Here is a 16,328-nt window from a genome sequence, read left to right as displayed (position 1 = left end):
CAAAAAAAATACACAATAAACAGGATACAATAAAAAAAAAAAGGTTAAGCAAGGGAGATGATTACCCACAATCCCACAGTGGGAGAAAAATTGACGATCGGGATACAAAGCGCATGTGTATATCAAGACCTCGCTCGTTTATCAAGTTTAAAATGTATGAAAAAACACAAAACACGCATAGACCAAGTTACTCGCAATCCAAGGTTCCACTTTAAACTAAATTAACACCTTTCGCTCAAGCGCACAACTATCCCCCAACTTGAGAGCCTGAGATTCACTGTGTGAGGAAAAATACATAAGGTTTCAGACAGCTTTAGGCTTGCTGATTGCATTTATTATTAAGTATGTTTAACTGGCTTCTTAACCAACATGATCTTTGCAGCGAGAAATACAAGACAGGTTTATCTCTTATAATGAAGATTATCAAGTATTTTATCCTAACCGTTGAGCAAAAGATTTTGGTTAAATCCTATTGTTCCATCATTTTTGGCCATTTTTCAGAAATCAGCCATGGTAACAATCTAATGAGTTTTCCCAGACTGTCAAAAAACAATTTTATTATTAGATTTATTTGATGATGCACAGCTGGAATTAAAACTAAACCAGAAATCGTCTTTTACATCTATTTCCTTTTTTTGTCCTCATTTAGTAGCTACTTTACTCTGAATCTTCTCATCCCTCGCTCAGGGAGTACAGAGTTTTCCCATTTATAACCACGTTACCGAATCTGCCCCACTTATTCTGCCTAATTAACAAGCCATGTTTTGTCTGATAGGGCTTGTTGTACAAGAGCTCCTGAGTGGCTGCTACAGTGGCTCTGAGCTCTCCTACTGTACCTGTTAACAAAGTCATCAAAGGTGATGCGGTGAGAGAAGCCTTGGCGTCGAATGTTGACTGTCTCCAGGATGCCTGTGTATCGTAGCTGCACCAGCACACGCTCTTGACAGAAGCACAGAGCCTGTCGATCATCATTGGGTTTAATGCAACGCACAAAGTGAGGCGTGCCCATTACCATCTTAGACAGCAGATCCATCAAAGAATACTAGAGAAAAGCACACACAGTAAAACTGGCTATGAGATACTGTCTATGAAACAAATACTGTATTGGCAAAAAAATTAAATGCCATTAATACAAAGTATTTAAATTGCTTAAAGTACATATATTAAACTACCCCTTTAACAGCATCTAAATGTTTAATGTATACTATTTCCTCTATTTTTATAGTACTCAGTCACCCATGTGGGACACCAAATGAGGCCCGATTTTGTGAACACGCACACGGAAGTAGGAAGCCACAGTCTGTCTTCTCATGTTGGTTGTCTCCTCTGGGTGTCTCATCATCTCCATGGTGTCCACCTTGAAACAAATAAATTATGCACACTTCTGTTTTAGTCCATCCACATAGGTATATCTCTCTTTCTTTTAGAAGTGAATGCTCTATAATGAAGTGATGTGATCTAATAAAAATATGATAACAATAACATCATCATCTGTGGCTTGCAAGAAAGAACAGGATTATTGTGTGAGAATCGTAACGGCATTAAAACTTCAGGGTACTTTTTCCATTTTTTTTTTTTAATAATAAATCTCGTCTTTTCAACAGTGTTTTAACAAGAACACAATATGATCTTCTTAACAGCTATCTCCTCTCCTGGACTCATCAGATTTAATGATGTGTTAAATATTTTATGGAACATCTATGCAGCAAAGTGCATTTCTTACTACTTTATTTCATCTGAGCCAAGGAAAAAGGTATGCCCGGAATTTTATTTCACTGGCCCTACATTGGGTAATTGGAGATTTTGACAGTTGACTTTGTCTCGGAGAGAAACAGGGAGTGAGACTGGGTACTGTGTGTCTGATTTAACAAGACTACCTCCTTTTCAGTATATCTGTCCCACTTTTGGCATTGCTCACATCTTACAGAAGAATTATATCTGCCATTTAATTTAACCATATAATATTTATAAGGAATGCCTGCCTGTGTGTCTGTGTAGAAATGAGCATGATATAAAAAAGCAATATACAAGTAAGGTCCTGTTGTCACTAAACCCAGGGTAGACTCTATTCTTTTTATTTCTTGATGTTAATAAACCAGAACACACAACATGTCCTGATTATAAGAACATGATTACTACCTAAATGTTTCCTCACAGAAAACTTAAACTTATAAAAATGAACACTTTATTAAACAACATGATTTTCTTTTTATTTAGCTCCTATAAATAAGATGTTACTGAAGAAATTCTAATGAATTTAATAAGTGCATTAATACCAGCCAATTATTTGAAATATTGTCAGAGCTGGTCTTTTACAGACAATTACTCGAAACCACCCGAGCAATCAGATTTGATCATTTAATTTTAAAGTATTGTGTTATAAAGCAAATGAATTTAGTTAACATATTGAATCCTTGCACTATACTGGTGTTTATTTCAATCACTGGCTCAGTGTAAAAAACAACAGCAGAATCCTAAATCAGCAATAAGCAAAGCTGAATCTAAGCTGGAAAATTCACAAAGCTTTAACAAAGGTTTAACAAGCTTACCGTTTTCCGTAATCTAGGAGACTGAGAGTAGAGAGGTACATTTGGAACAGAAAAGTAGAAAGAACAGATAGGTAAGAAGTTACAGTAAGTATTCATACAGAAAGCAGGTACTGGAAGGGTTGAGATAGTGATATTAACATGAAGAAGATATTCGGTGTGTCCAGAACAAAAGGCAGCTGTTTTATTGCCTTGCTATAATGTTTAAGCAGATAGCTCTCTTTCAAAGCAGTGTTTAAATGCAACAGATGTATAACATGTCACATTACTGCACAGTGAAATTCTTTCTTCGCTCATCCCAGCATAACTGGGGTCAGAGCGCAGCGTCAGCCATGATGAAGCGCCCCTGAGCAGACAGGGTTAAGGGCCTTGCTCAAGGCCCAACAGTGGCAACCTGGTGGAGCTGGGGCTCGAGCCGCTGACCTTCTGATCAGTAACTTAGTGTCTTAGCTCTCTGAGCTACCACTGCCCCACTGCTGCATGGTTACTAGCACTCATGCTGGTAACATTGCAATATGGTAGCATGTTACCATGGTTACAAGTCGACATGCATGCACACACGGGCACACGCGCGCACGCACACACAGAGCCTGTGTAAAAATAAAAGTCACCATTTCAGAAGGGAAAAATTATAGGGGCAAAGAAAACAACTAATGAGATTTGTGGCTGTCAACTTTAGGGCTATGTTTAATACTAAAAGTAAGAGAATACGCACACAATGGAAACACAGGATTGTGACTAAAGATCTGTGTGGCCATCTGTGTTGTGTGTTCTAATAAGCGCAGATTGACCCTAAGTGATGAGTGCATCAGAGTAAGAAGGGAAGCACATAAAGCGATGCACCCATCAGGCATATTGACCTCATTGTGACCATTAGCCTCTACAGGTAATGTAATGATCTGGAATTGCAGTGGGTCAGGTCTAGACTCATCAATCTTATGTGGCAATAAAGTGAAGTCAGCTGATAACCTGATTTTACTGAATAACCATATCATATCAGTGGAGTTTTTTTTTTTTTTTTCAAAGTGAGGAATCATTTTCACAAATGAAATTCCACATTGTGTGCTTTAATCAAAGCTAAAGGTGACGATGAAATCCTAGAGTGGCTAACTTTTTTGTCCATGTATATGCATGTATATACACACTGTATATGTATGGACAAAAAAAGTTGCACACAGCTTTCATTATCACCTACATTAGACAAAAATGTGAGTTAAAATTGGTATCATACACAGAGTAGAACATTTCAATAAAACATAACAGGACATGGAAAATGAACAACAAGTATATAAGAATATTATTTAACATTTATGAAAGGAAGCTCTAAATCAGTGTTCTACATCTGTCATTGTTCAGGACAAAGGGGTTCCAGTTAATCAGTTATCTGACCACCAGCATTTTGTCCAAACAATAGACAAAATAAATAGTAATAGAGAAGAAAAAATAAGGCTGGTGGGGAATTGGCTGTTCACAGTGAACTAATGGATTTTCTCACAACATTAAATTATCTGTTAATATATTATTATTATTTAATAATTAATATTATATTAATATTATTATTTATGATAAATTATAGAATCTTGACAAAGTGCTGTGGAATAATCTAATAAAAAAAAAAACCTGTAATCATTAATTCTGGCGAGGTACGTCCCGCATGTGTTATTTCTTATATGAAAGAGAAGGAAAGGTATATTTAGTGTGCTTGTACGCACCTTGTTACGTCCTGCGTGGAGCTGAGGAGGCAGGGATCGGGATGCTGCAGTGACTCTGGCTCTGGAGGTGGCCAGGTTACCTGGAAAAGAGCTGGCTTTTACAAAACAGTCGATAAGCTTTTTATAGCAACATGTATAAAGTGTCAATCATTTACTGACACACAGGGTACAACACTGTTGTCAACAATATAATGTAAATTGTAATCTTGTTCAACTAAGTTAATTGCATTTATTACTGAATATGTTTAAAACCATTGCACTTGCACAAGTTTTTCTTGTGTCCTGTTGGGATCCAGATATACTGTATATACATACAGTATCTGTTTTTATCTCTTTACATTAGCTTACGTCTCTAACATACAGTAGAAGTGACACTTTTACACACATAAATCTGTACTGCTGACAACCTCTTAACACAATAGACTAGAAAATGGTTTAGACACAAAACACAGCAGTACAGGAAACTTCACAGCAAAGCATCCTCGTTTTTTCTCTCCTTCCATCACACGCTTGCGTGCACATGCACACAAACACACGCGCGCACACACAGTTCTACAGGATATGCAGCCCCGCTGTAGCACATGCACAGCAGTCTGCGTGTTTCAAAACTTTCTGCACAAGATGTCCAAATGTTTTCTCTGGCTGAGTCTTCAGAGGCTAAACTCTGATTAATGGTACTGAAAGCAGCCTTTGAAGCAGGATTGGTGACATCAAAGTGCTAATCCATGGGTGGCAGGAGTTTTATAATGAGTGGGAAGCATTTTAACACATTTCAAAGGCTCGACTGCATGAATAAACAATAGCAGCACAGATGTGCCACACACCTTTAGAAAAATACCCACCGCAGAAATGGAAAGCAGCATTAACCCAATGAACATGTGTGTGTGCACGCAGTCTAGAAGAATCTGGGGCTATAAAACTATTGTACTGCTGTGTTTTCTAGTTTGTTATTTAAACAAATGTTTTGTCAGACTTTCATAATTTCTTTCATACTTCTTTTTTTTTTTACACCGATCAGCTATAATATTAACATTAACACTGATTATTAGGTATATAAGAGAAAGCTGGTGACAGGATCATGGGCACCCAAGCTTCCCCCATGCCCATAGGCACCAAAAGCTAACCTGTCTGGTCCGATCCTACAGAAAAGCCAATGCAGCAGAAATGGCAGAAAAAGAGCAATGCTGACCATGATTAAAAGCATAGAGCCTAGCAGGCAAAGAGCCCAAAGCTGATCCAGCCTGAAACCTCTCCAGATCCCACTTTGATTGAGCGCACATGGAATGCTCTGGACAAACAAGTCCGATCCACAGGGGGCCCACACCGCAACCCACAGCACCTAAAGGATCAGTCGGCAATGTCCTGGGTTCAGACACCATCAGCACACCCCCAGAGGTCTTGTGGTGTCCTGCACTGAAGCTCCAGAGCTACCCAGTCAGCACCAGGGGAGCGTACACAACATTGGGCATTGAAATGTTATGGCTGATCGTTGAATAATGTTTTGTTGTTTCTTCACTAACCACATAGCTTTTCTGTGTTTGTGGGAATGATGACTGTACATCATTTTATGGATCATCCTGAACATCATGTTTTCCAATTATCCACAACAAAAATGAGTGAAATTATTCCTGCATTTACCATTGCATGTCAGATCTAATTAGAGCTCAAAAATGTATCCATGCTGGCCAGCAAGGTTAAAGGACAATGTCAACTGATGCATCCCCACATCACACAGAAAGAAAATGTTTGGGTATTTTAAATCAATCATTCTGTGTAGTGCAATGCAGTACTGTTACCTTATAAAATAACACTCAGTATGTAAGAACCCAGCATTTGAAGTAGTGCTGTAGAGAATACCAACCAAGATGAAGCTCGCATTAGAAAAGAAGTAAAATCATCTGCAAGGCTGAATACATCATCGGTTACAAAGTGGACAGGTTGGAGACAGTGAGAGACAACAGATCACTAAACAAACTCCTGTCAGTTATGGAAAATCCATCCCACCCACTACATGATCCCATAAAGAGGCAGCGGAGTTTATTCTCCAACAGACCGATCCAGCTTTACTGTCATAAAGAACAGTTCAGGAAATCATTCCTACCGTTCGCCATCGCATTGTACAATTACTCACCTCTATGTAACAGATGATAATAGTGACGTATATGTGTGTCCCCTTATACACTGTCACTTTATGCACACATACATACACTGACAATGCATATTTCATCTCTTTACTTACTTCTTATTTTCTGTTTTTTTTTTTATGTAGTATCATGTAGCAAGAGGCACCCAAATCTGCCCCGTTGGTATGTTATGAAGAAAAAATCCCATAGAATTAACACTGAGACCAAATTTGACAGATTCTAGCATAGAGCAAGATTTTCGTTTTAAATCTCAAATTTACCACATTTAAAGAGGTTTGCAAGCTGTATCCCGCCATATCCCGCAAGAGGGTATAAGTTGTACCCCTGGGGCGCAAGAGCTGCCCAAATTTGCCCCACTGACATATAATGGGGACTTTGGTGCGTAAGTAGTCCCGTACAGTTTGTCGTAGACCCAGTGGACAAATCGTGTGGCTTATTCGGATATGGTGTGCTATGACTTTTCTCAGGTGTGGGGATAAATTGCCCCTAGGGCAATAGCAATATTGAGGCCCAAGTTTTGCCACGGCAAGCACCAGTCAGATTTTTTTCAGAAAATGTACCTCTAGTATAAATCACATCCAAACCTACATTAACCACACTGAAGTTCCAATGCAATCTGAGAATAACAAAAATCAGCATCAGTTTAAAATATGATCCAGAACATTTATCTGGCTAAGCTAATGTAGCTTTTGTACCTCACCACAAGACGCTTTAACCAGTGCGAGGTCGTGTTCAAGCAAGCCAAGAATAAGTTGAAATACAGTAGCACCGTGACCATCTGCACTTACAGTATCTGGCCTACTTGCATGCAGACATCTATAAACACTGTCACTGCCTATATCAACATGCACAGCTTATAGATATAAATGAACAGTTCAGTTTCCATCTGCACTGTATAACAATCCCTGTGTCTTTTGTTGATCTATATCGATATCTCTCCATCTTCTACTGTCTCTCTGCAGAGAAACCTGTTCATATTTGTCATGACTTATTAGTAAGACTGGAAGAAGGACACCACATCGTTGCATTTTCATGCCATGATGCCTGAATTCAAATCTAGGATCATGTCTTGCTTTTTACTTTGGTGCAATTTTATTGAAATATCTTATATCGTATGAATATGTGTCTTGTGTCCAATTTCTCTAGAAAAAGTTAAAGAGCAATCCAATCTGTGTGTACATGCATGTTGTTTTCATCCACTGGGTCAGTCTGTCTGTTAAGGCTCAATTCTGTGAAAGAGGATGACACTCATCATCTCTACTTCACGTGTGCTGCTTCTAGAAAATGCTGACAACACAAAGAACAAGAGTGAGCGAGTGAGAGGGAGAAAGAAGAAAAAAAGCCCTTCCTTGGCATCTGTGCATTCACTTTGAAAATTAAGCCCAGCAAGATTCCTATAGAAAAAAAAATCTCAAGCTGGCACTTGTATTGAGTTTCCATTGACAAGGATAGTCAATGTGCCCTGGATTAAAAAGCAATCCCTCGTTCAATATGACACCTCTCTGCTCGCTTTCATCAGAGGCTGTGTGTGCCTTGTACTTCAGAAGGCCAGACTCAGGCTGTCGACACAGGGGACAATCAAAGTTGTCAGACAGCAGCCGTTACAAGCCGCCTTCTGCTGAGAAGAGCTGCTAGATATCACTCTCTTCTCACTCGCTCGAGCATGCTTTCTCTTATATGTTGACTCCTGGCCTTGATTGCTTTCAAGCCCCTTCATCATTTTTAAATAAATATGGACTATTCTTAAAAATCAAGTCAGCAACCAGGCAAATGAGATTATTCCACTGCCTCCTCTTCTCGTCAGTGTCCCGTGCGCTGAGGCCAGGGGCATTTTGAACAGCATGTTTCACTGTCAGAGAGCATCAATCAGCGGAGCGAGTGAACACTGTAATGGGCTGTGGATGCTTGACACAGCTTTGCTTTATCAGGAGATGCACTGACAGCTGACAAAAATGTGACTGCTTTCTCCATATTGCAGCAGAAAAGGAGCTAAAGATTCAGCGCAGCTGCAACGGATATGAGGGTTAAATGTTTACTTGGCACCTTATTAAGGTGATCTTACCAGAATGACCTGAGTACAGGTGAACAACTTCAGCCATTATTTTAGACAAGGGTAAATTTAGCTTGCTGAATAGATTTGATCAGATCAGATTCAACTTTACTGTATTTGTGCAAAGCACAAATGTGTGAGAGTGTCTTATGTAACAGTATAACTGTGCAAACATTGATTGTGCAATGGAGAAGAAACCTCAAGAAGATATACAATATACATATGTACATGTATAATATAGTACTGTATATACAGAATAAATATGGGTGAAATATACACCAGTGCAATGATAACATAAATTATAGATGGTGCAATGATGCATAGTGAATGAAGCAGTGCACAGTTGGTAGTAACTAACTGAGCAGCATCAGACCAAGCCCTTAACATTCTTGATGTTTCGGGAATCTGCAATGCGAGTAAGCCAGAGCATACAGTATGCGTTAGGATGGAAACCAGAGTATATGACGAAACCCACCATGCATGGGGAGACACGTGCACTGACCCGTGGGCAGGAATTGAACTCAACCCTGGAGTGCTAACCACTAGGCCACAGTGCTGCCATGCAAGAACCAAAAAACCTTTGCAAAACAGCCTCCTTTTGTATATTATCATAATTATTAGCTTTTTTTTTATTTACCTTTGCATTCTCTAATGTGTCAACTGCCTACTACTGTATAGCCATCTTACATTTGTTAAAGCAGCCAGTTTTCTCTTAATCGATCTCAATCAGTTAAATTATCAGAGGCAATATCCACAGGGAGGTTCATTAGGGACTTGACTTGAGTAGCAACTTTTTGGACTTTGTATCTGGAAATGAGATGAAGCAACTCAACTCAGTAATGATGTGCCTTTTTTGTCATATATGGTGATGTAATGATCCAGATCCAACAGAACTTTAGCTTTTCAGTCTTCACATGACATAAACTTGACTTTAATCCCTTTAACAACCCTAATATTTTGCTTCTAACGTAGAGCTGCTTAATGTAAATCTATACTCAGGCCCTATTTTGGGATATATATATATATACATATACAGTACAGTACATACATACAGGCTGACTGCAGGTCAGGAGAGCTGATCCCACAGAGGGTCTTAGAACTGGGCCAACCCAAACACACCGATCTGCCTGATCCACGGATGTGCTCAGGCTTCAGGGGAATTTGTCCATGCAAATATAATCCATTTCCTGTGACAAAGCCAGGGCACATGGACAGGCCATAGCCCCAAAGATGTGCTCTCAGAAAGAAAAAAGGATGGACTAAAGATTAGTTTTATTTCTAAACACTGTAAAAAAAAATGTTTCAGTAATAGATTCATAATCCCACAATAGATTTACAATAAAGCAAAACAACTGGGATTGCAGTGTAGACTTGCGGCTTTGGTTCAAGGAGTTTACTAAGAACTTTGCATTAAGTGTTTAGGAATCACAACCATTTCTTTCTTTTTTCTTTTTTTTTTTTTTTTTTTACAAATCCCCAAATTTACAGATAAAAAAAAAAAGTAAAAAATCATAAATATTATGATTAATATTTAATATTGTGTAGAAGGACTTTGCAGTTAAAGACTGGAGTCTGGAACCCATGAACATCCCCAAAGCTGAAGTTCCTCCCTTAAGTTGCTTCGCGAGGCATTTAATGCAGCTGCCTTCAGTTGCTGCTTGTTTGAAGGTCTTTCTGACTTCACTTATGTCCTCACTAAGTGAAAACCATGTTTAGAAGGGTTAAGATCATGTGACTGACTTGGCCCATTGAGAACATTCCTCCTCTTTGCCTTAAGCTTGTGTTTCTTTCATGATACATTTTGTGTCATCAAACCATCAATCTGTACTGTGAAGCACCACTTTTGCAGAATGTGACTGAATCCCAGCAGAAAGGGGTCAAGGTAGCTCAGTGGTTAAGGCATTGGCCTACATCTTAGAAGGTCCCCGGTTAAAACCTCACGACCACAAAGTTACGACTGTTGGGCCCTTGAGCAAGGCCATTAACCCTCAACTGCTCAGATGTATAATAAGAAAATCTAAGTTGCTCTGGATAAGGGCATCTGCCAAATGCCCAAATGTAAAGTACAACTCTCTACACTTCAGCGTTCAGCTGGACACTTAGTATTCACAACAGAAGACAATAAAATGGAGTATATCTGGTTAGTTAATGAGAGAACATGCTTTATGCAGTAATCAAAAGGTCACAGCACAAAGTGCCCCATATCTTCCTGTCAATGTAGAATATTAACATGACTTACAGTATGAGATATGACAAAGGCTGCATAAAGTAATATCTTAGGAAGTGAAAATATCTTAAATCTAGAAAAATTATCTATAATTCCTTAATACTGTAAAAGATTACAACAAACCAAATATAAGATTCAGCTTATTTAAAAAGCAAATGCTACAGTACTAATATTTAACCGTTAAATTATTCACCTATTGGATGATGATGATTTAGTCAGTTTTTCTAACAAATGCTTTTAAAACATTTTTATTAAAAAAAATCTGTCTAGAAATATCCTTTTCACTTACTAACACATCAGTTTCTGAGGTGTGGAAATGTAATATGACAACTACAGTATATAGGCCTCCGTAAGCTACTGTTCCTTTAATTAACTTTTTTTCATTGTACCTGTTAATTTAAGTGAGCACATTAGCTGGATAAGAATGTCACAATTTCTTGGTCTTCAACTTATTATTATTATTATTATTGTTGTTGTTGTTGTTGTTGTTGTTATTAATAATAATAATAATAATAATAATAATCATAATTATAATATTATTATTATTATTATTATTATTATTATTAACAGCAATAATAATAATCATAATACATGAAAAATACTTCAGTTAATATAGTGTTAGTGTTTTTCGTGTTAAATATTGTTATGTTTTACTTGAGTGTTACTGAAAAATAATACTTTCACTATTTTCTATTACTCATTTATTACATTAAAAATGCTTATAAAAAATACTTTTTAAACCTTTTACACACATTTTAACATAATTAGCTCTTCAAAGTACTCATTACAACTATAAATGTGGTGTTTTCTCATCCAACCAGTAATTAACATAGACTCATTTTAGCAGCCAGTTATTTCAGTTTAGCATCCAAATAATATAGAAAAATCTATCAAGAATCATGTATCACCTGCTGAGACCTTCCTATGCTACACATTTCCCAACACAACCTAGTTCTGAATCAATATCAAGTATGTGTGTGACAGACAGCAAATGCCATAAAAAAAAATCAGTCATCCTGACTGCCCCCTAGTGGTGGGAAGCAGACTACAGAAGAAGGCCTGTCAGTAAAGCAAACACCACAAAGAACAAAAAGATTTTTATCAGATCCTGCAGATAGCTGCAGTTCCAGAGATAAGAGGAGAATGCTGCAAAATTTGGGTATAAACATATGTAAATTAAATTCCCAAGATAATTTTGAAGATCTGAAGATCAAAAACCCTAATCTTGCTAAAATTTGTGACATAAAAGTGAGATGCTGTTTCTGCTGGTTTGTATCAGAAAAGAAATCAGCCAGTTATGATAAATATAAGAGTAGGCAATCACATACACATTAAGGTCGTAGAGGAGAATCAGCAAGAGTGTAGTAACAATAATTGTTATAACATCCTCTTATGTATGCATTCATCATCACAAACAGGAATGAACTATTCTCATGCATGCAGTATTCGCCATTTTCTATTCTCAGAAATAAAATACATGCATCTGCAGTTACAGGGATGCACACAAAAGAGGTTTTCTTTTTTTTCTATCCATTAAGAGCAGAAAAATGACTGCCTTCTTACCGCTTTCAATTCTGCTCAGACAAAACACACTCAAGGATACTGAAAGGAGATGGGAGGCAAATAATGGCTTATCTACAGAAGAAAGCGAAATACATAATTAAACGCTCTGCTACCTTCTTTCTCACTAAATCTAGTAGCCGAGGCCTGGAAGTCTACCTAGGTGGCTGATGGTAGGCTGATTTAAGCACTTCGGTGGGAGCACAATGATAAAGAAAATAGGAGACAAATGCATGCATTATAAGAGCTCTAAATTGTGGCATCTCATCTGTTGGGTGTTTGAACACCTTATCGCTGGAAAATCCCAAATTAGGAGAGATAGAGGCAGGAAACAGATAGAACAGCAGGGTAGCAAGAGGGACTTTTTTGTGAAAATGAAATACTCCTTCTATCCTGCTATTTCTCCACCCAGTGATCAGCTACACAAGTGATAAAGCAGGAAAATGATTTCTAGTTAAACACGAGAGAGAGAGAGAGAGAGAGCTATGCTCAAAAGGCTGTGACAAACCAACATTCGACCAGGCATATGACAATACATTTGCGTATCTACAGCATGGAAGTGTTGCCCTTAGGCTGAACTTTACCACTGGAAGAGCAACAGACACTTCAAGTGAGAGTAACGACACATTCCAAATATTCCTATAAACAGCCAAATTGCAGTGTTATAGTTATATATTATAGGAGCGTTCCCCGAGACTGACCCCTAAGAGGTGATAGGGAGGTGTGAGAGTTACACAGTGTTACCACGGCAGTGGTGATTATATTAACGCTCTTTTAAGTGGATCCCACACTAAGTGGTGGAGATTACAATGTAGATTTCTCCAGTATCCTGGCTGAGAGAAACCTTTTGTCCAGGTAATGATGTTTCATGACGTGTTGATATTAGGTGAGCATCAACTAATCATGAGACATCATTAAAAAAATAATGTCAGTAAAGCATGTCAAAATGGGACTTTTGACATCACATGATTTACCATTTAACTAGACTGGTGTGCCAGAGTGGTGAGACATACCAGTTTTGGTGAGAGGATTGGAGAACAACTGCTGCAGCAATTTGTTATCAGACATTCTCAAAACAACCACGATGTCTGCAGGGAGTGTGTCCCGGTTCTTCTCCAGAAATCCATTCACACTGTACAAAACCTTGAAGAACACATAGTTCAAATATAAAAGAGCATGCACTGATTTGAGAAAATGCTAATTAGACAAAAAAGGGGATTTGCATTCAGCACCTTTCCAGCATAATGCTGAATTCCAAAGCATAACTCGACACGTTTGGGTCTCCAGAAGTACTTGTGACGCAAGTTGTCTTCAAACTTATCTTGAAAAAAGAGAACACAAGAACTAGATAAAAGACTGTGTGTTAGACTTTTAATTATGATCTTAGATCATTTCACAAGACCATAAATGCAGGTTAATAGTAAGGAAAGAAAATGCGCCGAGCTCTATGCAGTGCATTACCAACAAGGGTTTGGTCCGTGGCCTGAGGGAAACGGCTCTCCTCATCCAGCAGTGAGAGCAGCCCCATGGGCTTCTGCAGGAACATGTCTAAAATCGGCCTGTTGTCCTCATACTCTACCAGACTGGCATCTATGGCCTCACTCTGATACTCCATCTGAAAAGTACATATTAACTGTATTAACAATATTAACTGTCAGACATTGACACCTTAAAATATGTAAAGTGTATTTATCTCAAGTGAAGTTAATAACTGGGTAGATTTTCACTGAACCACAAGACAAATTCATTTATTCATTCATTCATTCATTCATTTATATCAGCAACCGCTTTACCTATCCTTTATCCCCTAATACAGCAGAATAGGAAGAATATACATTTGAAATTTAAAAGCCAATGCATAATGTAAATATTGTCATATTATCACAATAAGATTACGCAAACAAAGTCATTTCTTTCAGTCTACTCTTCGGCAGATTAATTGTGACGAGCTTCTGGAACCACTCCTCACATTTTAATCAAAGCAGGGCTGTGTGTTTATCGCTAAGTAGGAGTGGTGTGTGTTAAATCACATTGCCATTCAGCTCTATAATGAAGCTCACTAATGCTGCTGTTAGTAATGAGAAAAATTATGCAGTCAGCCTACCAGGCCAAATGCTTACACACTTACACACTTGCTTAATGGACAAGAAGATAAGCCAAAACAAATGGCACTTAATAAATACGGCATTAGCAACAACTTGCTGAATCACAGGACAATTTTGTGAAAATGTAAATTATTTACCTAAAGGAAATATTTTCAGCACACTAATTTAATTAAATTAGGAGGAGGTTACAGCTATCTGATCTATAATAACTGTACTGTATTTATATTAGACAGGGACAGTTCTTTACTCTCATTTTTTGCTGTATTGTAGCTGGAATATTCAGTTAGAGAGAGAGAGAGAGAGAGAGAGAGAGAGAAATGAGCCTCAGTGTTTATTCAAATTAAATATTCATGCACCTGAGGTGTTTAAAGCCCTCATCAGTGACACTACATTTTTGCTGCACTGCTAGACACTATAATAAATCACATGCAGTTACACACTGTCTGTGTGGTGTTATGTCTTTAACTGAGAACATGTAATATTCTTAAAGCAATGGTATACTTAAACACTGAATATAATTTTTTTTCATTCTGTGGTAGAGTTTTAAAGTCTGATTAAGTCGTCCATTTTATTTGATTGCATCATGACCATAATAAAAGCTACCTGAATACACAAATCTTCAAAGTAATAAAAAATCCACATTAATGCAGGGTTGAAAAAGAAGATCCGCGTCGCACCTGTTCAAGGGCAAATATGTGCTGGTTAAAGTAGAATTGAATCTGTTCATTGGCAATATTTATGCACAGCTGCTCAAACGAGTTCTTCTTAAAGTTCTCAAATCCGAAGATGTCCAAGATGCCCACGTACATCCCACTCTCTGCAGTGCTTAAAACACAGAGAACAGACACATCATGTTCACATTATACCGATATATAACTTTTTAAAGCACAAACATCGAACATTTCATGGACTCCACAAAAGCAAACTATTTAAAATAATGCACTAATAAGGCATTAATTCTTAATGCACACCTACATGCTTACTTTAAGATGACAAGGGAAACACACTCTGGCTGAAACACAGCATTTGACTGTTTTGACAGTTTTCAAAGGTCACCTTCTGCATAGTTAACAGTTATTAGTTACAATAAGGATGAAAATAGGAAAGATTGGATGGGAAACGAGTGCATATGGATTTTGTGAAGTAGACTGGAAGGCATTAGAGTCTGTGACATGTCCACACATTGCTATCTGAAGGGATTCTCTTGGATCAATGAACTGCCTCTTATTCTCCTTCTGAAGTCTGTTTAATCATCGAAATAGTATTTTCTCAATGCAACTCAATATCAAAAATTTATAGAAGCCTCATTGTGCTTTTCTCCTTTTGCTCTGGCAATTAATATTCTGCAGTCTATTTTAGCTGAAATGGAGGTCACCTTTACGATAGAGAGGCCATGCATACCAAATCCAATACAGTGAAAGATCTACAGAGCCAGAAAACAACACACAGCTGTGTATGAAAACTTTTAGAAATTAAGTACAGGTTCCACCATTCTGTACTGAGAAATTCACAATTCAAGTAGATCAAATAACAGCACAAGTTAAAAAAAAAATAGTAATAATAATAAGGCAATGAAGGCTTAAGCAATGCTATTTTAAACTGGTGCTATAGGAGACAATAAATATCATCAAGAAGTAACTTGCTGCAATCTGCTAATTAATATCACATACCAGCTCTTGATGTCCGGCTGCAGAAGGGCATTGATACGGTTCACTATCCAGCTGAAGAGTCGGCCGTAGAGGGCCTTGGACATGGCGTCTCTCACATCTGTAGCCTTGTCCACCGTGTTGGTGCGGATTATGGTCTCGCCACGTGTTACCACACAGTGAGATGTCAGTGCCTCCTGCAGCTCCTCTGCTCCTATACACAGCAGAACTGCCGCTGCATTACAAAGAGCCAGAAAGCATGTCAATAATGATTAAAACAATAAGATACCCATATTAGAATGATTAGTACTATTAACTTAAATGGTAAAAACACCACG

At 37.9% G+C, this 16,328-nt stretch overlaps 1 protein-coding gene across 4 annotated transcripts in view; it reads right to left on the bottom strand.

Annotated features, from left to right (window-relative positions):
* Positions 1–16,328, bottom strand: part of myo3b (myosin IIIB) — an 89,108-nt gene that overhangs the window by 31,597 nt on the left and 41,183 nt on the right. For 3 of the 4 annotated variants that reach the window (XM_053496648.1, XM_053496650.1, XM_053496651.1), the window contains 9 exons: positions 16,015–16,225; positions 15,022–15,169; positions 13,701–13,854; positions 13,472–13,560; positions 13,253–13,382; positions 4,259–4,338; positions 2,550–2,570; positions 1,280–1,357; positions 837–1,042 (listed from right to left, as the gene is read on the bottom strand). In XM_053496648.1, the coding sequence (XP_053352623.1) occupies positions 837–1,042; positions 1,280–1,357; positions 2,550–2,570; positions 4,259–4,338; positions 13,253–13,382; positions 13,472–13,560; positions 13,701–13,854; positions 15,022–15,169; positions 16,015–16,225 (1,117 nt within the window). The remainder of the gene's footprint in view (positions 1–836; positions 1,043–1,279; positions 1,358–2,549; positions 2,571–4,258; positions 4,339–13,252; positions 13,383–13,471; positions 13,561–13,700; positions 13,855–15,021; positions 15,170–16,014; positions 16,226–16,328) is intronic. The other variant, XM_053496649.1, reaches the window with a different exon arrangement.

The sequence above is a fragment of the Clarias gariepinus genome, chromosome 5 (genome assembly GCF_024256425.1).
Source record: "Clarias gariepinus isolate MV-2021 ecotype Netherlands chromosome 5, CGAR_prim_01v2, whole genome shotgun sequence".
In the NCBI taxonomy this organism is placed as follows: Eukaryota; Metazoa; Chordata; class Actinopteri; order Siluriformes; family Clariidae; genus Clarias; species Clarias gariepinus.
Note: the sequence above shows the minus strand (reverse complement) of the source record. Positions and strands in the feature narration are given on the sequence as shown.